This window comes from Boleophthalmus pectinirostris, unplaced genomic scaffold (genome assembly GCF_026225935.1).
Source record: "Boleophthalmus pectinirostris isolate CB_2022bp ecotype Guang Dong unplaced genomic scaffold, ASM2622593v1 HiC_scaffold_14, whole genome shotgun sequence".
NCBI classification, from domain to species: domain Eukaryota; kingdom Metazoa; phylum Chordata; class Actinopteri; order Gobiiformes; family Gobiidae; genus Boleophthalmus; species Boleophthalmus pectinirostris.
Genome location: NW_026571047.1, coordinates 6841378 through 6864208, shown reverse-complemented (window position 1 = coordinate 6864208; position 22831 = coordinate 6841378). Strand labels below are relative to the sequence as shown.

Sequence of the window (22831 nt, the reverse complement as noted above, 5' to 3'; positions counted from 1 at the left end):
TCACTGTTACGAGCAGCAGATTTTTTTTCATTTCTTGACTGCCAAATCCTACGTGTATCACCAATTAAGGAAATAAAACTTGAGAACGAAGTACCGTCAATTCCAGACTATAAGTTGCTGCTTTTTTCTCACACTTTGAACCCTAAGGCTAATAAAACGATGCCGTGAATATACGGACGGATTCTTTGTTTTAGCACATTGTCCATTCATATATACGGTCTATGGTTTGGCACCACAGCGAACACGAGCAGTTTGAGTGTAGAAAGTGTCGCTGTCTGTGCGGTTATACGTGGATCTAGGGTTAACATGAAGTTGCTACACTAGCTCGCGATATTGTCAGTGCACACAAACAGTGTATCGCCATGTGATTAAATAAGATATGATGATAAATGAACATTAGTGAAGGGGATACGTCTTACCTGTCTGCGTAAATGACGAGACGAAACATCTCAAAATTCAGTAGCCGGACATCCACTCATACCTGATTGATAGAACTATCCCCGCCCCCCGAGAGAGTCTGAAATCTGCTGAAATCCTCCAAGACACTGACATGATACAAACAGGACAGAGGCTCTTTCTGCAGGAGACATGCACAGTAGAGCGCAGGGAGAGACGAGGTGATGCGGCAAGGAAGATGCAGTTTGATTGTGTTTTGAACAGTTATTTTGCGGTTCTTGCACACCCCCTCCTCATGGAAAACACACAAAGAAACACAGATGATGCAGCTTTTAAGTTAACTCCAATTGATGTGGCTGTTCAAGAAGGAAACAGAGCTGCTACACGTGAGCTCAGCATCAGTGAGACGATGGTGATATTTGGCAACGGCAGCGTGACGAACTGACTCAATGCAAAAAGACGACAAAAGAGATAAAAGCGGTGATAAAAGCAGACAGCCCGAACTTGAAAACGTTCTTGAAGACATGGACACCTGCGGTTTATCATCAGGTGCAGCCTATACTGTATATGTACAATTTTTCTTATTTTTAGTTAAAATTTTGTTGATGTGGCTTATATTCACATGTGCTCAATAGTCCAGAAAATACGGTAAATGTGGGAGTGCACCGGTGGCAGTGACTTACAGAATAAAGACGACTCAAAAATGCACAAATCACTTCAAATACAACTTCGAGAGGGTAAATAAGAAGAAATGACTAGAACATGGTCAAAAGCTCTGAAAAGTCAATTTTGCAGAACAGGTCCTCTCCCGATATCCATACATATCGTCAAGAAATCAGCCATGATTTATTGATATTTTGAGTGTAGCCCATGGCAATCACACTTTCATATTCTTGGCAATGTACATCTCACCACACTTCATGCTGCATTTGCTCCCATGTTGTCATCTCCGTGCATATTTCCTGTAGTCTGTTTGAACACTGCAGTCTGTCTCAAAGTGTGCAGAGAATCTTGTGTTTGGAGTAAATATAGAAAGGTGCAGTGCTGTGTTACCTGGCGCCCACGCACCATCAGGGCACAGAGTCTTTACTCAAGGCTGCCAGCTCGCCTCCATTGACAAAACATACCCACAATGCAACAGCACGCACCCTTTTGGAGCTTTGAACAAACGCGGAACCAACTTTAAGCTTGTTGTAGGAACAGAGAATAACTTTTTTATGAAATGTACTTATTGGAGTAGTTTGCTGGCAATTTTTCTTGAGTAATACACTTGAGTAATACACTACCGGTCAGAAGTTTTAGAACAACCACACTTTTTTCTGTTTTTTTTTTTTTTTTTTTTTTTTTTTTTACTGTTTACTGTTTACTCTTGACCAAAACGTATTCTAAACTTTTAATTCATGAAAGTGTCCACCTTTGGCAGATATAACAGCTGAACACATTTGTGGCTTGTTCTTTTTAAAGTAGAAAGAAAATATTGTTCAGAAAGTTCTTCCCAAGTTTGTTGCAGAAGTTTCCATAAATGTGTGGCACTTGTAGGTTGCTTCACTCTTCTGTCCAGTTCATCCCAAACCAGCTCGATGGGGTTTAAGTCTGGAGACTGTGCTGGACACTGAAGGTTTTCAAGCTTTACATCTTGTTCTTTTTTCCTGAGGTAGTTTTGGCAGAGCTTGGACTTGTGTTTTGTATCTTTTATCTTTTTTTAAACCTCTGTTCACCTGTTCAGATCTCACCTTTGTACCATTTCAAGCTCTTCATTGGACTTGCAAGACTTGAATTGCAATAAATACTGGAAAAATTTGGGTGTTCTAAAACCTAAAACCTGCAGTATAACAGCACTCTTACTTGAGTAAAGGTTGTGGTTTCTTGTCCCACTGTGAGGGAGTCTGAAGTGACAAAAGTTTTATGTGACAATATGAAATGATTTGAATGCATATGGTTTAATTTGTATTTTTGTCTCTGTCCTTTGAAAATACCAGATTTTGTGCATTATTTAATGTTTTGTCCTTCCAATTACATGTAAATTAAAATCAAATATTATGTCCACATACTCTTTCTGTGTTACTTGAGTAGAAGTACAAGTAAAGGTTCTTGCTTTCTTACTTACTTAAAGGTACAGTATGATTCAATGGAAATAGAAAGTTAAAGGGACAGTTCGGAATTTTGGACACAAGACCTCATTTCCTAGTGAGCCAGAGTGCTGGAGAAGTGTGGGGAGGGACTATTTTCTCATATATCAGTCCGCCGCTGCCAAGGTTTCTATCAGGAAGTACAACTCACTGCTGCTGCTCAGACATAAATCCTTCAAATGCAAGGCTGGTTTTACCTCCAAAATTATTTTATAATATATAAACACAGACATTTACATCGACAGTCTGGTCTAATAATAGATTTTGTGGAGTGGGTAAGACTGTTTTTAGTAGCAGGATAACTATGGCCATTGACATGCACTAGCCTAGCACCAGCGACCTCTGCAAATACAAGGATTAGATGGAATATTTATAAAAGTGTCTCCACATGTCTTCAACACTCTGATTCACTAGGAAATGAGGTCCTATGTCCAAAATTCTGAACTGTCCCTTTAAAAACATACTTTGGTACGTTCTACTTGGAGATAAGTTTTATGCCATAAAAGAATAACGGTGCGTTTGACTATCCATCCGACTCGGAGGTCTGAGGACGTTGCCTAGAATTTGGAAGAACTCAGAGGATGCCGAGCAAGAATTCCGAAACAGAATTCAAGTTGGCTTTGCCCAGTGTCACTTTTAAATATGAACTAACTGTTTTCATTGTGTTTGGACACTTGGGTAATTTCAGTCACTTGTATTACTGCAGTACCTTACTACGTCCGTATCACTGCCTGTGTATCTGGTAGTCGGTGTTGTGGTGAGGCCAATATTGAACACAGACTTGTTTTAAACGGGTGTTGCTAAACGTCCCGAGGGTTGCTAACAGAAGATAAACAACAGCAATAACAGCTTTCCGGTTGGCGTCCATGTTTTTCTTCAAGTCGGACATGCAAAACCATTCATATGTTCGGTCTGTGTATGGAAACATAATAAAACGCTTCGTGACATCATATCCGAGATCCGAGTGGGACACAGATGGGTAAATGAACGCACCATAAGCCAACATTTCCATGGAAACAAGTAACAGTCTGTTTTGTGGAGATGCAACAGTTAGGATGCAAGATTTTTTCTGTTTTTTAGTTTTTTTTAGTTTTCATTTTTAGTCTGTTTTGGCTCAAAAGTTACACTGGGTAACTTTAAGTAACACTTTTAGCTTCCATTTTTAGTGTCCCTGCTTACTCGGAATTGATAGGAGTTGACCTATTCAGTTTTGGTAGAGAGAGACATGCGCATCAGATTAAAGTTGCTACTGCCTTCTGGCTCCAAAGACAAAAATTGTCACAAAAAAAAGCTGATCTGCACCGCACTTTATTTGAGCTCCCAATTTTTGTATTATTTTAGCAGACAAGACCCACTTGACCCCAAAACGTCACATTGTGGTTCTTAAAATGACAAAAAAGGGATCTGACCTCCTAAGTTCGCAACCCAAATAAGTACCTTTTTTGTCTGAAACGCTGAAGTATGCACTACAACTGTGTGTGTGTGTGTGTGTGTGTGGAAATGTTCAAAAAAATTATTAGAGAATTTCCAAAGTGCCTCATTGTGCTCCCCTGGCAGTCGGATCCCATAAGGCTAATGCATTTGGCCGAGGAGAGGTTTTGTGCCGATTCATGTTTGGCGAAGTGTGACTCACCACCTCCGACTGGTGCTGTCATCTCCTGGCACTCCCCCCTGTCACGCCCAACAAAGGACTCTTTCGTGAGCGCGCCTAGGTCCTCATGGTTTTCACTCGTTTCAGTTCACAATACAGAAAACGAATGAAAGTTAAAGATTCTTGGGGTGACAGTGACTCAGGTGGCGCAGTGGTGGTTTAATAACTTGAAGGTTTCTGGTTCAAATCCTATTTGTTAGTATACTGATGTTGTTGTGTACTAAAAAAAAGTCATTATATATCAAAAGTCCACTATCCAACTTTCGAACCTGCTCTACAAACATTACTGCTTTGGTTCAAATGGTGCACAGTATAGCATTACACTTAAACTATATTATTACAGGAAATTGTATTGCTAAAAATTTGGTCTTGTGGCATCACCTGCTTGTCTCCATGGAAATAGATAAGTGTAATGCCACACTGCAGAGCATTGGCTATGTTCAGACTGCAGCCTGAAGTGACCCAAATCAGATTTTTTGGCCCCTATGTGACCTGTGTCTGATCTTTTAATGACAGTCCGAATGATACAGATCTAACTTTTTCAAATGCGACCCAGGCCACTTGGATATGTGCTCCTGAAACTGATACATATCCCATCTTTTGACATGTGACTTCAGTCTGAATGGCCAAAGCGCATTCATCCGACCTACATGTTATCAACAATCCACAAATGTCACTATTCTGCGCTGAAGTAGGCGAAAATTGTTAATGAACTCCGTGTCACTGAAGCGAAGCACATCACCACTCACCACTCTTGGCTATGTCTGCGCACCCACATGTTCCACATGACGTTGCTGCCGCTGTCCCACAAAACGCCACGACCAAAAACCTCGTCCTTCTCCTTCTCAGTCTCCTCCTTAAAACAAGTAAGTTGTTCATGTTCTGGCTCCGGTACGAGAGGAACTTTAAAATCTCCAGGTGCTCGATGCTCGCGTCCATGTTTGGACAACTTCTGTAAACACAGAGCACGCTCACTGCGGTTGACGTCCTCCTGTGTGCATGCGGGACACTTTTGGGCCGTTTAATGTTCACACTGGAGTCACATACAAGTCACATTTAATTGGAAATGTGAACGACCTTGCAAAATAATCGGATTTCACAAAAAAATCCGAATTGAGTGTTAAGGCCTGCAGTCTGAACGTAGCCTTAGACTTAGACAAACTTTATCTATACACAAGGGAAATTATTTGGACACAGTAGCTCACAATTACAATCACATTTAAGTAATTAATATTAGCTCACACATCACAATATATTATAATAACAAAGAGTAAAAAATATAAATGGTAATAATACATTCTAAATAAGTAGCAGAAAAGGTAGCAGGAAACTCCATACACCTTCACTAGAAACATTTGGATGATTGCAGCTCAGGAATTGCCAGTCTCTACTTAACTAAAGTATAAAGGTAGCTATTAACTTGAAAACCACCACTGCATGACATCACAAGGTGGAACAGAACATTTTCAACTCGCACAGTCCACTTCTTTAGATTTAGATTTATTTATTGTCATTGTATGAAATACAACGAAACTTCAGCAGAGCAGATCTGTAGCAGTAAAAATGTACAAATATACACACATCCTCACATCCATACAAATAAAAAACATTTAATAAATAAAATAAATAGATTATTGCACCGAGTCCCTTCAGGCTTTTATCTGTGCCTGTGCCCTTGGAGCACGTCCACTGCTCGTGGATAGAAGCTGTTGCGCAGCCTGTTTGTGCGTGTGAGGGGAGTTTGAAGTCTTCCTGAGGGGAGAGTGTGGAAGAGGCAGTTCCCGGGGTGTGTGGGGTCCTGCAAAATGTTGGAGGCCCGTGTGTGGAGACGTGAAGAGTAGATGGTGTCCAGGTTCGGGAGTGAGGAGCCCACCACCTTTTCAGCTGTTCTCACCACTCGCTGCAGGTCTTTCTTTTCAGCAGCTGTGCAGGCTCCATACCATGATGTACAGCAGTATGTTAGAACGCTTTCGATGGTGCACCGGTAAAAGTTGGTTAGGAGCGTCTGGGAGAGCCCGTTCTGGCAGAGTGTTCCTAGAAAAAACAGTCTCCGCTGAGCATGCTTTATAATAACGCTGATGGTGTTCAGGCTCCAGGTCAGATCCTCACTGATCTCCACACCCAGGAACTTAAAGTTGGAGACCCTCTCTACCTCTTCTCCGTTGATGTAGAGGCTAATGTGATGGGGAATGCATTTGTTTTTCCTGAAATCAATTATCATTTCTTTAGTTTTCTTTGTATTTAAGTGCAGGTCGGTGTCTTTGCACCAGGAGATCAGTGTCAGGACCTCCTCCCTGTAAGCAGCTTCATCACTGTTTGTTATGAGCCCCACAATGGTTGTGTCATCAGCAAATTTGATGACAGTGTTGGAATTATGGTGTGCTACGCAGTCATATGTGAAGATCGAGTAGAGAGCTGGGCTCAGGGCCCAACTCTCTACATACACATACACACTGTATGTATACGTATCTATATTTTGTCAGTTTTTTCCTTGACTTGTACTATCATCTGTCTTATTTCACACTTGGTTTCCTCACTTAAAATCTCATTGAGTCCTGTCAGGCTCTGGATTAGCGCTCTGATAAAATATAATTAACTTCAGATTTTCATTTTTGGTGCGATTTCACCTTCCTGCTGATTTAGGCAGGCTCCCCAGCTGACAGCGGGATCACTGGAGGGTAGAATTTGGGAAGTGTTTTGCTCATTGACCCTTAAAGCACAGGTCAGCAGTATTTCGTCAGGCAGAAGACATGTACAAAGCTTTTAAATTAAACTCGCAACTATGAGGTAAGTGTTGCCTAGAGACAGTGTTGGAAAGGAACTGAATACATGTACCACAAATATGTATTCTGACTACTACTAATTGTGAGTAACTGTATTCTGGTGCAGTTACTCTTTCATTTGGTGGTATTCTGAATATATTTACTAAATTAAAAGGAATACATAGCAGTACTTCATCATGCAATTTGAACTGTAATTTGATATAAATTAAAACTTAACAAACAATTTAACAAAAGTCAAGATACAATTATATAATAAACATAATTTATGCTGCTCATTTTAAGCCTAACTTGAGTAACAGAGCTTCTAACAGAGCAGTGCTTTGACTTAGCTTTGCACCTCCAAGGAACATTGATGACATCAGATGCAAAGTATCAATAGCGTGCAAAATAATACAATGCCGATTAATGACGACGGGGATTACCGTAATGTAAAGTGAATACCGGCAACTGAAAACCAAGCAGCATTTTTAAATTTTTTTTTCCCATTATACATAAAATAGAAAGAGATTGATTTTTCAGATTGATTCAGAGGGAAATTCAAGTTTTACTGAGTGGTCTCTGCGCAGTTTAACAGGAGGACTGCTCATGTAGAGTGTCCCTCCTCTGTGTCCTGCAGCATCACAGCAGTGTCCAGAGGGAACCAGATGAACACAACAGGAAAGGCGTCTTTCGAACTCTGCTCTGGTGTGTAAAAGAATGTGATTTGTACCTGAGAGCAGACCAGTTATTAACATATTATGTGTGAAGGTTCAGCAGACACGACTGTCTCCACCCCCTAGGAAACTGTGTGTTGTCTTAGGTTGTGTCCACACGACAATGTTTTTGGTCGAAACTGTAAAGTTTTTATTTATTTTGGCCTTTCGTCCACATGGAATTGGCGCTTCGGGTGGGTGAAAACGGTGGTTTTGAAAACAGGTTCCAGAGTGGAGAAATCTGAGATTGCTGGCATTACGTTGTTGAGTGGACAAGCAAACTGCAGCTTTTGGTAAAAGACGACGTTGTTGTTTGTATTTGTATTATTGTGTGTCCAGTGGCTATGACAACTTCCTGTTTACAGCACCACATACAGGTGTGGCATATGTATTACAGCGTGTGTGGATCCACGTCCAATCCAGGAGTGTTGACGTTCATGTTAAGTTGATTGTAGTGTGTGAAGTATGTCAAACAAAAGTCACTCTGCTTTGATATGTATGCAACTTGTATTTCTGTATAAATACTCAAAGCTCAGACGCTTTGGGCTTGATGTTCTGAGGCGATGCTCTGAGGAGATGTTGGAGGAGGTACTTGGGAGATGGAGAGAAGGTTGTTGGTCCATAGCTGGGGCAGGCCTAATGGATATGGTCCTGTCCATATCTATTGTAACAAGAAGAATAAACCTTTGTCTGTATAAAAACTCATCACGCTTTGCAAATATATTGATTATTTATCATCAAGACATAAATTTTTTTTTCCACAACAGTGTAAAAAGCCTGTAGCGTCACAAAAATCCACAGCTAGCTCCTTACAAACAGTCCCTTACCCTTTGACCTGCACACGCTTCACTTCTTAATTGGTTAAAATCCCATGATATGAAGTTAAAAATACAAAAAGTTTCAAAACTGCTCGTTGCGTGAGCCAAGTAGCGTCAAGATCAGCCAACCGTTCTGTTGCCAAATATTATATTTCTAAAAACATAAAGTGGCAAAAACCCTGCAGATTTATCTCTATCTGTAATTTACCAGAAAACATTTAAGCGACAAATCCAATCTACCTGCTGTGTCGCGCCTTCTCCAGCCGACCACGGTCCACGCGCACGACTCTATACTACGTCCGCATGCAAGATTGGTATTATAGCTCTCCGTGAATGCTCATGTGAAATGCTTAACGCTGTAGATATGAAAACACATGTTCCAGGCCCGGCCACATGTTTCCTCGCTCCAGTGAAGTGTGCAATGAGCTGCCTACTGGATCAATACTGTAATTACCCCAAAGAATGTCATAGGACGGCTGCAGGCGTGTCAGGGCTCACTACTGGAAGCGCGGAGTGTACTTAGTGGAGAAAAATAGTCAGGTTATTATTGGAATGCAAGTTAAAGCTGCACTGTGTCCGGTGGTGGATGAAGTACTCAGTTTTGTTACTCAAGTAAAAGCACAGATACAGGAGCAACAGACGAGTCAGGTAAAAGTAAAAGCATCACATGAAATAGAACTAGAAAACAGAACAATTAAAGGTTGAAATGTGGTGATTTTGAAAAAGAATTTGGCTGATTTTAAGTGATTCAATTGATTTCTTAATTTCTCTCGCCACTTTTGTGTATTTGATTTGCTCGAAGTTGAGATTTTAACGCAAATTTAAATAAATTTTACCTTTTTTGTGAGCTTTTAACCATTTTATAATGTTGTTACTTGCTCAGAAACATACCTGGAGTTGTGTTTTGTTTCATTCACAGATGGCAAAAGAGAAATGCAGTTTTTCAACTGGACAAACGTATATTTAGGTCGGAAATGTTTCATCTAAGCTGCTTCTTCAATAAACGTTTGTTCAGTTGACAAATTTAATTTCTCCTTTGCCATGTGTGAATGAAACAAAACACAACTCCAGGTATGTTTCTGAGCAAGTAACATTATAACATGGATTCTACTTGAACAACTGAAGGATTTTACACACATCTTCATTCACACATGTTTGAGTAATCCTACATTATTAGTCTGTACGGACAAATAGTTGCTGAAACGCGGGTTTTAACATTCTGGAATTTTACGGGTGGGTATGCGGGCGGGTAATAATTACACACGGGCGGGTCAGGACTAAATCAGGACTAAACCAGGACTACATCAGGACTAATCTTGGACTCATGAGAGAGAGAACCCCAAGCATGTGGAGCTGGGTGTCTGCAAAGCGCGATCGGGCGACGGCTGCGCTTGCCTCCATGCGGTGCGAAGCTCTGCGCCGGTCGTTTTGCCTATGGTCACCCGATGGTCTACACTAGCGTACCTCCAAGAGTCCAAGCCCGTCCTGACAGTGAGTCCTGGTTCAGTTCTTGTTTAGTCCTGGTTTAGTCCTCCTGGTTCAGTCCTGGAATCAGTCCTGGTTTACTCTTGGTTCAGTCCGTGGCGTGTGCGGCGCAGTAGTCCTGCATCTTGATCAATGTTTTTTCTGCTCAATAAATAACGCCTGTGAAGTGATGATGTAGCCTGCCCTAGACAGTCGAGTCGCATCTGTTCGTATTCGTGCTGAAGAAAGCAAAACCGTTTCATTCCATTTCATTATTGTAATTCTTGAAGTTGTAACTTTTCAGTGCTTATCCTGATGGAGTTGGAGAGAAGGCTGCTGGTCCGTGCTGTAACAAGAAGAATAAACCTTTGTCTGTATTCCAAAAACTCAACAGTCTTCACAAACGGATTAATTATTTATCATCAGGAGATACTTTTTTTTTTTCCACAGCAGTGTAAAAAGCTTTTAGCATCACAAAACTCCATAGCGAGCTCCTAAAAAACAGTCCCCTTACTTGGGTCCTTTGATCTGCTCATGATTCACTTCTTAATTGGGTAAAATCCCATGATACCATGTTAAAAACTGAGTTGAAAATACAAAAAGTTTCGAAACTGCTCCGTGAGAGAGCCAAGTAGCTTCAGTTTCAGCGGCTGCTTCAGTTAAAATGCTTTTAATTTGTGTGTGTCTTATCACGGGCACGAGTTGGTAACGGGTGGAATGTTAACGGGTCCTGGTGGGTGTGGGTTTAAAGGTTGTATGGAGGATTTTTTTTTTAATTTTCAAATTATCAATGAAAGTTTAAAATACCATTACAGAGACGCAGTAGCTTTGTAATTATGATGACCAAAAAAAAATAAAAAAGAATGAAAATCTATCAACTGTGGACGTAATGAGGCCAGATAAACATCAGCCAATAGACAACGAGACTACCTCGTTTTCTATTGGCTGTTAGGTTGTCAATCAAACTCCCTACGTTTCTAGTGTAACTGACTCACCGGCGCGCAGGGATTATGTCATTTATGCTGCGGTTCTTAGAGGCTTTTTCAAATTGAAGCTTCCACACAATCCGCACAAAGTTTGTTGCGATTGTGGACAAGAATCCACGACCAGTTCACCGCAAAAGAAAGTCAGATTTTGAGGTCGCTGAAAGAAGAAAAGGGAAAAAGGAGCAAAGACAAACGGAGATGATTCTTGGAGATTCCTTCCGGCGATGGCGCGACTGAAGCAGACGAAGGGTCTAAAGACTGAAGACGCGTCGGTCGCTAAATTACTTCTAGACAGGTCACTTCAACAGTAATTCTAAACGCGCACTGGCTGTAAACAAGCGTGATTTCTAGAGTAAAGAGGCGGGAGGAGGTGTTTCTGCTGAGGGAGCTGGTGTCACGCATGCACAACGTTTGAAAAAGGACTGTCGCTGTATTTCTCTTTCCTTAAAAAAATCCTCTATACAACCTTTAACTTTGATATAATCACGGGTTAACGGGCGGTTGCGGCGCTGTACTACGCGGATGCGGGCGGGTGTGGGTCTCCAAAAATAGACTCGTGCAGGATTCTGGTCTGTCTACATCTTCAAAGCTCGAAATGTTCCACCTTGTGATGTCATGAAACGATAAATTTCAAGTGAACAGCTCATTTTTACCTTGAGTTCAGTAGAGATCGCCTGAAATGATCCACGTGATTCTAGTGAAGTGGTGTGTGGAGTTTAAAAACACAATGGAGCACTTCCTGTAGCACCACATGACATCACCAGGTGGAGGAGAGTGTTTTCAGTTTGAGAGGAGGGTTTGTGAGTTAAATGTCAAGCTCTCACATGATCAGAACAGTGAAGGCGAAACTAAAAATGGTGAGTTTTAGCCACTTTCCTCGATCGCTCCGTCTCTCGTGCACTTCCTGCTCTTGACGTTTCATCCGTCGGACTAACTCTGACTCTCACTTCAAAAGAACTCGAAGCTAGCTCGCCCGCGTCTAAACCTAACCGGATTTGAGACACTTAGGCGTCTCCATTTGCATCGTGGGTGTCCTCCTCCTTGATCTCCAGCCAGGCTCTCTCTCTCTCTCCTCCTCTGTCTATTTCTCTTTCTCTGTCACTGTGTCTCTCTTTCTCTGTCTTTCTCCTCTCTCTTTTCTCTCTTTCTCTGTCTTTCTTCTCTCTCTTTCTCTTTCTCTGTCTTTCTCCTCTCTCTCTTTCTCTTTCTCTGTCTTTCTCCTCTCTCTTTCTCTGTCTTTCTCCTCTCTCTTTCTCTCTTTCTCTGTCTTTCTCCTCTCTCTTTCTCTCTTTCTCTGTCTTTCTCCTCTCTCTTTCTCTGTCTTTCTCTCTCTCTCTCTCTTTCTCTGTCTTCTTCTCTCTTCCTCTCCTTCTCGCTATCCCTCTTTCTCTACCTCTCTTCTCCTGTCTCTCTCTCTTTGTCTCTTTCCTCTCTATTTCTCTTTCTTCTCCTCTCTCCCCTTCTCTCCTTATCTGTCTTTTACTTTGTCCCTCTCTCTCTGTGCCTCTCTCTTTCACTTCTCTGTCTCTCTTTCTCTGTCTTTCTCCTCTCTCTTTCTCTCTTTCTCTGTCTTCTTCTCTCTTCCTCTCCTTCTCGCTATCCCTCTCTCTCCTTCTCTCTATCCCTCTTTCTCTCTCCTTCTTTCTCTCTCCTCTTTCTCTACCTCTCTTCTCCTGTCTCTCTCTCTTTGTCTCTTTCCTCTCACTTCTCTTTCTTCTCCTCTCTCCTTATCTGTCTTTCTCTTTGCCCCTCTCTCTTTCACGTTTCTCTCTCCGTCTCTCTTTCTCTGTCTCTCTCTCTCCTCTCTTTCACTGCTTTTCTCTATCCCTCTTTCTGTTTCTCTCTTTTTCTCTCCCTCTTTACGCTCCCCCTCTTTCTTCTCCTCTTCTCCCCCCTTTGTCCCTCTCTCTCTTACTCCTCTCTCTCTCTGTCTTTCTCTGTCTCTCTCTCTCTCTCCTCTTTCACTCCTCTCTATCCCTCTTTCTCTCTTCCTCTCTCTCCTTATCTCTCTCTCTTTGTCTCTCTGTCCTTCTCTTTCTCTCCCTCTTCATTCTCTCTCTCTGTCTCCCTTTCTCTCTCTCTGCGTGTGTCTCTCTTTCTCTCTCCTTCTTTCTCTCTCCCTCTTTCTCTCTCTCTCCTTCTTTCTCTCTCCCTGCGTGTGTCTCTCTTTCTCTCTCCTTCTTTCTCTCTCCCTCTTTCTCTAGCTCTCTCTCCTTCTCTTTCTCTCTGTCCCTCTCTCTCCTCTCGCTCTCTCTCTGCCCCCCTCTTTCACCCTCCTCTCTCTCTCCTTCCTCTCTCTTCCTCTCCTCTCTCTCTGTCTCTTCCTCTCTCTCTTTGTCACTCTCTCTACCCCTTTCTCTCTCTGTCTGCTCTCTCACCCTTCTCTCTCCCTGTCTCTCCTCTGTCTTTCTGTCTCTCTCTCTCCGTCTGTCACTCTCTCTCACCCTCCTCTTTCTCTCTCCTTCTCGTCTCTCTCTCTCTCTCCCCTATTCTTCTTTCTCGCTCTCTCCCTCCCTCCCTCTCTTGCCATGTGTCCCCTCTCTAGCCCTACTCTCTCTCTCTCCCTCTCCTCTTTATTTCTCTCTCTCTGTCTCTCTCCCTTTCTCTCTCCGTCTGCCCCCCTCTCTCACCCTCCTCTCTGTCTGTCTTTCTCTCTCTGCCTCTCCCTCTCTCTTTCTGTCTCTCTCTCTCTCCGTCTGCCCCCCTCTCTCACCCTCTCCTCTCCCTTCCTCCTCCCCTCTCTCTCTCTCTCTCTCTCTCTCTCTCTCTCTCACCCTCTCTTCCTCCCTCTCCTCCTTTCTTTCCCTCTCTCCCTCTCTACCTCCCTCTCTCTCACCCACCCTCCTCTCCCTCTCTTCCTCCCTCTCCTCCTCTCTTTCCCTCTCTCTCTCTCTTCCTCCTCTCTCTCTCTCTCTCCCTCTCTCACTCCCTCTCTTCCTTCCTCTCTCTCTCTCTCTCTCTCTCTCTCACCCTCCTCTCCCACTCTTCCTCCCTCTCCTCCCTCTCTTTCCCTCTCTCTTTCTTCCTCCTCCTCCTCTCCCTCTCTTCCTCTCTCTCTTCTCTCTCCCTCTCTCTCTCTCACCCTCCTCTCCCTCTCTTCCTCCCTCTCCTCCTCTCTTTCCCTCTTTCTCTTCCTCCTCCTCTCTCTCTCTCACTCTCTTCCTCTCTCTCCTTCCTCCCTCTCTCTCTCTCACCCTCCTCTCCCTCTCTTCCTCCCTCTCCTCTTTTCTTTCCCCGCTCTCTCTCTCACCCACCCTCCTCTTCCTCTCTTCCTCCCTCTCCTCCTCTCTTTCCCTCTCTCTCACTCTTCCTTCCTCTCTCTCTCTCTCTCTCTCTCACCCTCCTCTCCCTCTCCCTCCCTCTCTCCTTATCTCTCTCTCTCTCTTCACCCTCTTCTCCCTCTCCTCCTTTCTTTCCCTCTCCTCCCTCTCTCCTTATCTCTCTCTCTCTCTCTCTCTCACCCTCCTCTCCCTCTCCTCCCTCTCTCCTTATCTCTCTCTCTTCACCCTCTTCTCCCTCTCCTCCTTTCTTTCCCTCTCCTCCCTCTCTCCTTATCTCTCTCTCTCTCTCTCTGTGCTCTTTTTCACATTTTCATCTTTCTGTGTTGTTTATTTATTGCTTCATATTTGTATCCCCAGATGAAAGCCTGTTGCACTTTCTCAGAATCTCGTTCTTATTTCGTGTTTTTATCTCGGTTCGTAATAAGACGCACAAAAGTACAAGTTCATTTGTGCGTCCATCAAAGTCTTGTATCATTACGAGACGCTTTAAATGAGGCTAAAACAAGAGCTGTTTGTGGATATGCTCCTTTGTGTTTGTTATTACTATGAATTACCACATAATAACATCAGCAGCTTACTTTTTCTGTTTCCATGACGATTACATGTTCAGAATTTAGTTAAACACATCAAATACTGTTGTTGTGTCCTTAGGCAAGACGCAGAATGTGAAAGACCAAGGTTATAGTTCAAATCTTTGTTTACATCTCTAAATAATGTCGAATTATTCTCTTTCTTTACGAACTTTCCACTGTGAGCTGTTTAAAGTTGCACTGCGTCACTTTTCTGCCCAACTTCCTAGTCTTCTTGAAGATGTAACTGCTTTATCTGGAATGTTCCACAGTATAGCATTAAGCTCATCTATCATGCCTTGAAAAACACACATTCTAACTATGAGAATGAGATTGGTCGAGTTGTAGGGAGTATTATCTGTGACATAAGTGTTAGTTGTTGTGCAGTTGTAGGGAGTATTATCTCTTACATAAGGGTGAGTTGTTGTGCAGTTGTAGGGAGTATTATCTCTTACATAATGTAAGGGTGAGTTGTTGTACATTTGTAGGGAGTATTATCTGTTGCATAAGTGTGAGTTGTTGTGCAGTTGTAGGGAGTATTATCTGTTACATAATGTAAGGGTGAGTTGTTGTACATTTGTAGGGAGTATTATCTGTTACATAAGTGTGAGTTGTTGTACATTTGTAGGGAGTATTATCTGTGACATAAGAGTGTGTTGTTGTATAGTTGTAGGGAGTATTGTCTGTTACATAAGGATGAGTTGCACAGTTGTAGGGAGTATTATCTGTTACTTAAAGGTGTGTTGCTGTACAGTTGTAGGGAGTATTATCTGTTACATAAAAGTGAGTTCTTGTACAGTTGTAGGGAGTATTATCTGTTATATAAGGGTCAGTTGTTGTACAGTTGTAGGGAGTATTATCTTTTACATAAGGGTGAGTTGTTGTACAGTTGTAGGGAGTATTATCTGTTACTTAAGGGTGTGTTGCTGTACAGTTGTAGGGAGTATTATCTGTTACTTAAGGGTGAGTTGTTGTACAGTTGTAGGGAGTATTATCTGTTACATAAGGGTAAGTTGTTGTACAATTGTAGGGAGTATTATCTGTTACTTAAAGGTGTGTTGCTGTGCAGTTGTAGGGAGTATTATCTGCTCCATAAGGGTGAGTTGTTGTACACTGGAGTCATGCTGGAGTTGGTCCATACGTCTCTGTTACATAAGACGGCAGTAGAGGGGGAGACTCCTGGTTTTCCCTCGGCCCTCGGGGACTCTCAGCCCAGTGGGAGCGCGGGGAATCCGGACGGAGCGTTATCGGAATACTAAAGCAGCTTCAAGGCCACGGCAGCTTTACATAGACTTTAGATTAGAGCTACAGTGTGTGTACAGGAGGGAAGAGGGGGATGGGAAAACTGAAGGAGCAGACTGCGCAAATGAAGGTCTGCAGTGAAAATAACTGGAATGAAGAGGACTTTCAACTAGAAGCTATTTAAATAAAAAATAAATAAATAAAATGGACTTGAATAAAGACAATTTTCAACTTGAATTAAAAATAAAATTCAAATAATTAATTAAATAAATAAATAAATAATAATAATAATAATAATAATTAAAAAAAAAAATAATAATAAATAAATACAATTTATCTGAATAAAGTCAACTTTCAATTAGAATAAATTAATTTTAATTTAAAAAAAAAGATTGAAATGAAAATAAAATAAGATATTACAGTTGTCTTGAATAACAACAACTTTCAATGAGAATAAATCAGTTAAAATATAAAAATAAATTAAAATGGACTTGTAAAAAAAAAAAAAAATGAAATTGACTTGAATAAAGACAGCTTTCAAATAAAATAAATTAACAAAAAATAAATTAAATTTGAGTTGAATGAAGATAACTTTAAACAAGAATAATTTTTTTTTATATTCAAAATTAAAATAAAATTGACTTGAATAAAGACATTTTTTGACAGTAATTATTCCATTTATTCAGTTCAGTATATTGCTGTATGAAGACTACTGCATTTTCACAATATCTTGATAATCAGACTGAAACCATGGTTACGGTGCTTTTCTCTTGTCATTGGCCTACAGAGTTCTTATTTGGTTGACTCATGCATTTTTGGCGTCCACAGATGAATGCTGTCATCGTGTCCTTGGGCAAGACACTTAACCCACAGTGTGTGCATGTGTACACTGGTGTGTGAGTGTGTCCGTAAATGAGAGAGTGGTTCCTTGATGTAAAGAATGTTGAAACTTTGAAGGTGAAAAGTCATTCAGTTCATCTGTTGCTGTTTTGGTGAAATGCCTCTTGGAAAGAACCAGCAGCAGACCATCAGTTCTGTAGTCTGGAACTTTGTGCTTTACAATAGATTCATGTAAATACCAGAAAAAAATGTCTTCAAATTCATTTTCTCCATTATTTTATTCATATTCTGTCACTGAGTTCCTTCATCTTCACATGTCCATTCCCGTTTGTGGTTCTGACCCAGCTCCGCCTTCTGTTTGCAGGACTTCGACGACTTCATCTTCGCCTTCTTCGCGATCGAGATGGTCATCAAGATGGTGGCTTTAGGCATTTTCGGAAAGAAGTGTTACCTAGGCGACACGTGGAACCGGCTGGACTTCTTTATCGTGCTGGCCGGGTGAGTCTCAAAATACATACATGCACTACATAAAAAATCTACTACAGCAATGTTTTTCTCAAACCGTGGTACATGAACCATTGATACTGGACTGATTCTGATGGTAGGCAAGGTCCGGTTTAGTGTTTTGTTCAAATTGTTGTCCTTCTTCTGGTTGGTCAATCTGCTCAAGTCATTTTCTAGACCTATTTATAGGGCCAGTTTAGACTTGGATATATTGTTATAGCATCTGAGCCATTGGAATGAAACAAACGTACAAGTGGATGTGCCCATTTTACTTTTTATTTTGTGTTTAGTACATTGTCACTGTAACCTGGATTGTGCTTAGCCTAGTTTGGATGTCTGCATGCCCTGCACCTTTTCATTCATAGGTTTTTCTTGTATAAAAAAAAAAAAAGAAAAAACTAAACAAAACAAAAAGATGTATAATGTGGTGAAGTTACTCCCTGAGCTCCTGATGCAAAATGACTGTAGTGGTTTTAGAGAATGTATTTCGAAAGGGTATCGAAAGTTTATTTTAACACCACATGCCTGTCTTGCTCCTGCTCAGAAGTCCAAAAGCCTGGAGAGGCTCCATTGATGCTGAAAATTTTGAACTTTAATGACATCCGTTGGGGCACATGTATGAAATTGCTGGTGTAGATTGTCTGACTGGTTCAAATTGAAAAGTGATACCTACATGTGTGCTGCGTGTATGCTGCACACACACCCTGTTACTGCTTTGGGGTAAATTGGGAGTTAGAGCACAAGTTATGAAACAGTTAATTAAAAATACATATCTCAAGTATACAACATACAACTTAACAAACAAACCAATGTGGATTGCTGCAGAATCCATGAGTGATGATGAGAGAAATGTAATTTTATTCAAAATTGGGTGACCAGTGAGCTCCATGTGTCACTGAAATAAACAAATCTGATTGGACAATCTGTCTCTGGCTTGAGACACACCAACGTAAATTCTTAGTGATCGAATCTGACTGAATCTGACACAATTAAAATCACACTATTTTCAAAGGCCGACTAATGACACATGCAGGATATTGTTTGTGTTCCTCTAACGAACACAGAGATGCAAAATATAAACTCGGGATATAGCGAAAATAATGAGAAGACTTTATTACTCACCTCTCGTGATGTGGTAAATTTAAAGTGCTGCATCTCATAAACATTCATAGAAATTATCCTCCACAATTAATGACATCCAGTCCACAAAACAGTGCTGTGAATCCAGTTTGAGGTGTTCTTTAAAGTAAAAAGGTGGGAGTAGTTCCTCACATGCATCTGTTTACAGCCACACAGCGCACAGATCGAGGTGAAGCTGCAGACTGGTGATAGAGACTCTACTTCTTGTGGACTTTATCACCAACCTTGTGTGCTTTAAAAATCATGTATCTGAAGTACTGCACCAAATTTCAACATTTCACAAATAATAAAAACACAGTTTTGTCTTGTATCCAAACTACAAGTGCAGTGCTCTGATCTTTGAACGCTTAAGAGTCTCAAAGTGGTTTTACTGTAGACAGGAAACAGCTGACACGCTGATGTGTCTGAGATTGACCCGAGCCTGAACATAAGTTCTAAATATTTGTCTGAACCCATCGGTTTCCATGCTCTTGCTGTGACCATAGACAGTAAATATAAATGGACATAGCTAACGTGCTATCTGCCATGTTCCAAATAGAAAGTTTGCATGTGGCTCTTCTGGCTCCTACTGACTCTGGCTCCCATTGACTTACATTAGAGTATTGTGGTCCCTCTCTCTGTAGCTGCTGCTTTGAGCCTCGTCATTTTGGTCTTAAAATGTTCCTATTAACCCACTCTACATGATCCTGGTGTAACCTCTAGCCTCATGAACTTCATTTGACTGGAGCCGAACACTGTGGGTGACGTCCACTTCTTTATACAGTCTATGGTTATGACCCAGCAATCTTTTATTTGTGTTTATCCGTGTGTTAAACATGAATTAATCAAAGCAAAATGAACCAAAAACAAGCTAAAACAATGTCTTCTGAGCAACAGCGTGTCAACATCAGGCTTCTTGAAATGTTTAAACATTCTGACTAGGGATGGGCATGATTAGTCGATTAATCAATAATTGATCATTAAGAATTTCATCGATTACGTTCATTTTAATCGACAAACCGAATGTAGGTTGCTGTGTGTAGCGTGACCAAACAGGTCTGTACATGTGTCTCTGCACTCAGAAGGAGCGAGCAAACACAAACAGTCGGTCAGTCTGCAGCGTACCGAAGCACAAATGTGTATTTAACGATGATTTGTATAAGAAATTCCACACTTTCCGTTGCATTTGGTACAAGTGTGAGTCCATGTGCACAGTGTACAAAGCAGCACATATGTTTCGGTGTCCAGTGGGAAAAAGTTTTGCCAGGTGAGATTCGGCAATGTCGATGACGAGTCCCCACCTCCCTCCTCCTGTACGGTGTCCTGGTTTTTACAAATGCAAATCTGGTCACACTAACCTGTATTCCACTGAGTCGTGTCTTTTAATCCGACAGAAATTGAACCACACATCAGCGACACAAGAGCTGTAGTTTTATCTTCGCTTAGTTTATGCAAATTAGTGATGCGGTTTAAGTTTTGTTTCTGTGAGAGTTGCGCAAAACTGAATTAAACACATTCTAATGTCAAACGGGCTGATGTGGCTCTAGAGTCGTTAGGGTTTATATGTCGTAAAGTTTAATTTATTTATGCAGATTAGTAGTGCAGATAGTAATAATAATGATGATCATTTTAATATAAAAACATTAATGATTAATCGATAATCGATCATTAATTCTTCCAAAGATTGATTGAAAATTTCATCGAATGCCCATCCCTAATTCTGACTGACATTATAGAAGTATTGTGTAGACATAAATGTGTTGTGTTCGACTTAGGACATTTGTCTAGATGGTCATGTTGTTGTTGAATTCAATTTTAGAAGATAATTATACTGAGGAATTTGGTAAAAGCACATTTTAGAGGATAGAAGATAATGATGAATTTGAAATCTTGTATTTATGGAAATTAGAATGAATGAATTTTGATTGGTTTAATGGTGAATTGGATAGTGGTAATAGTGTAATATATTATAGTGTAACATGAGCCCTTCATTGCATAAAGCAGATTATAAAAGTGCTCACCACACCCTGTCACTGCTCACTGCACATACCCACAGTCCCTTTCACCTGACAGGCTCATAGAGTATGGATAGAGTGTGTATAGAGTGTGTATAGAGTGTGTAGCGCCGCAGTATTTGATTAAACATGCTGGCTGACGCTTCACGCTGTTTCCTGTCTGACATTCTCATCTGTGCTCGCCCCCCTGCCGAGCACCCAGCCCCCTCCACTTCTCCTTCCGCCGACGATGTCCACCCGAGGGACCCGCGCGTCTCCCTTCTGTCCGCCGAGATACGCCCTTCAAAACAACATACCACTCCATCACATATTATAAATGACTCCCACTGAAAGCGACTGGGACATTTAAAGGTGCGTTGTGTAACTTCTCCAGTGGAAGGTTCATCAAATTCTTTTCTCCATGGAGATGTTACTGGGTTCGGTCAAGTGGTAACGGAGGGAAACAGGGGCAGATTTTTTACATTCAAATGTCTCTTATTCAGAAACTAGAGGGACTATTGAAATAAGTAAAGTATCAGAATGTAGGAAAGAGTTACACTCCAACAGGGTCAAGTTAAACCTGTGATATTCTTTCAAGTTGTTGACAAAAAATTTTAAAACTCATGTCGGTAACGGAGGGAATGAAATATGCAGCACTTTTTGGGCAATAAATACAAACAGTGATAACTCTTGGTTCTCACTTCCATATCCTTAACAAACTGGTTTGAATATTTGCTTCATATAGTTTTCTACCATATGGTACAAGATTAGGTTGAAAAACCTCTTACTTTTTGAGTCATGAGATTTTTTATTAAGAAAGGTCATGGTAACGGAGGGAAAAGTAACGGAGGGAAAATTGTGCAAACAAGTAGAAGGTGCAGGATTTTACATAATTTGTCACTTTTTTTCTTCTGAATACTTTAATATTACTTCAAAATGAAAGGAAACTATTTCTATAAAATATGTCAGTCCTTCCAAGCAAATTTTTATCATTTTAAATACATTTTTTTTTTTTGAAAAATCATGTACCTTCATCAACAGTTCAAAGATGGAATAACACAAGATATGATGAAATACATCCATTTATTTACATGATTTGCAGGTCTTTGAAATTTGAGAAATAATTTTTGTTCCATGTTTCATACATGGTCTGTTTAAAACATATGTAACTTTAGAACCAAAAATGGTACAGAAAAAAGGTCAACAGTTTCATAAACTAGAGTACATATGTATCTGTTCAATACATTTTTATATCAGATGCATTAACTTGAATTTTTGGCCTTGCTGTTTACTTCTGCTTGACCGGGCCCTACTGGTTTGTCTGGGATGTTTCACAGTATGGCATTAAACTTTTCAACCTTCCAAGTTACAGGTCAGATCTGTGGAGAGGCGACCCCGCTCACAGTCAGAATGCCTGTTATCCCTAGTATTTTTGAGCTTTAAAAATATCTGTTATTGAAATTCGCTGTTTTGAAGCCAAAACAAGTGGCGCGAATAGTGTAGATTCGATAAGAAAACTTTTAGGAGAGGCTGTCGGCAATAAACTTGAACCAGCGTGTATCACAGGGCAGGTTAAACTTTTAAAACATTCTACTTTTCCATCTGCCTCACGCCAGCGCGCCCCCCCCTCAATTTTAGAAGAGTAAGATGAAACACGAAGCAAAAACTAATCTTTTTTTTTTTTAATGTATTTATAAGGGAAGCCCCTTGAGTTGTAGCATCTTGTTTGTGAGGGGTTCCTAAATACCTGAACAAAAATAACATTTACAGAAAAAAAGAAAAAAAACAAATCAAAACAGAATAAAAGACAAAAGACAAACACAACACACAGACAGCATTCATACTATACAATACTGGATTATACATCTCTCTGATTTTATCATCACCACACCTATATTTGTAAATTAGTGAAGAAAAAAAGCAACTCTATGTACAACAGAAAGTAAATTCAGTGTATGTTACAGTGTTGGCACAGCAGGCTTACAGCACAGAACAGACCTACTGTGACATGTGGGCTGAAGTTTGCCTAATAAAATACGAAATAAATCTGTGTTTGTCACGATGTGTGTTTGGTTTCGTAAATGTGCAGAGGCTGGGAAATACCACTGTAAAACCAGCAAGAGAATGCAGTTAGGAATTTTAATAAACAAGTTTAAAAATCCTACCTACTTGATCCACTTTGAAGCAGTTTTCTGTGGAAGTACTCTTAAAGAAGGTGCTCTCAAACTGGAGGTGAGGCTCCAGAAAAGAGGCAAAGTGTTTCAGTGCAGTACAGTTTGCTTAGCTTATTTTAAGCTTAAATCAACATTTAGTTTAGTTTAGTTTATTTATTTAATGAGACAGGGACAGTCCACAGTATACAT

At 40.8% G+C, this 22831-nt stretch overlaps 1 protein-coding gene across 1 annotated transcript in view; it reads left to right on the top strand.

Moving 5' to 3' along the window:
• The window catches only part of cacna1g (calcium channel, voltage-dependent, T type, alpha 1G subunit), a 634394-nt gene that overhangs the window by 237950 nt on the left and 373613 nt on the right, over positions 1 to 22831 (top strand). The window contains 1 exon segment of the mRNA XM_055150510.1: positions 17216 to 17349. Coding sequence (XP_055006485.1) covers positions 17216 to 17349 — 134 coding nt within the window.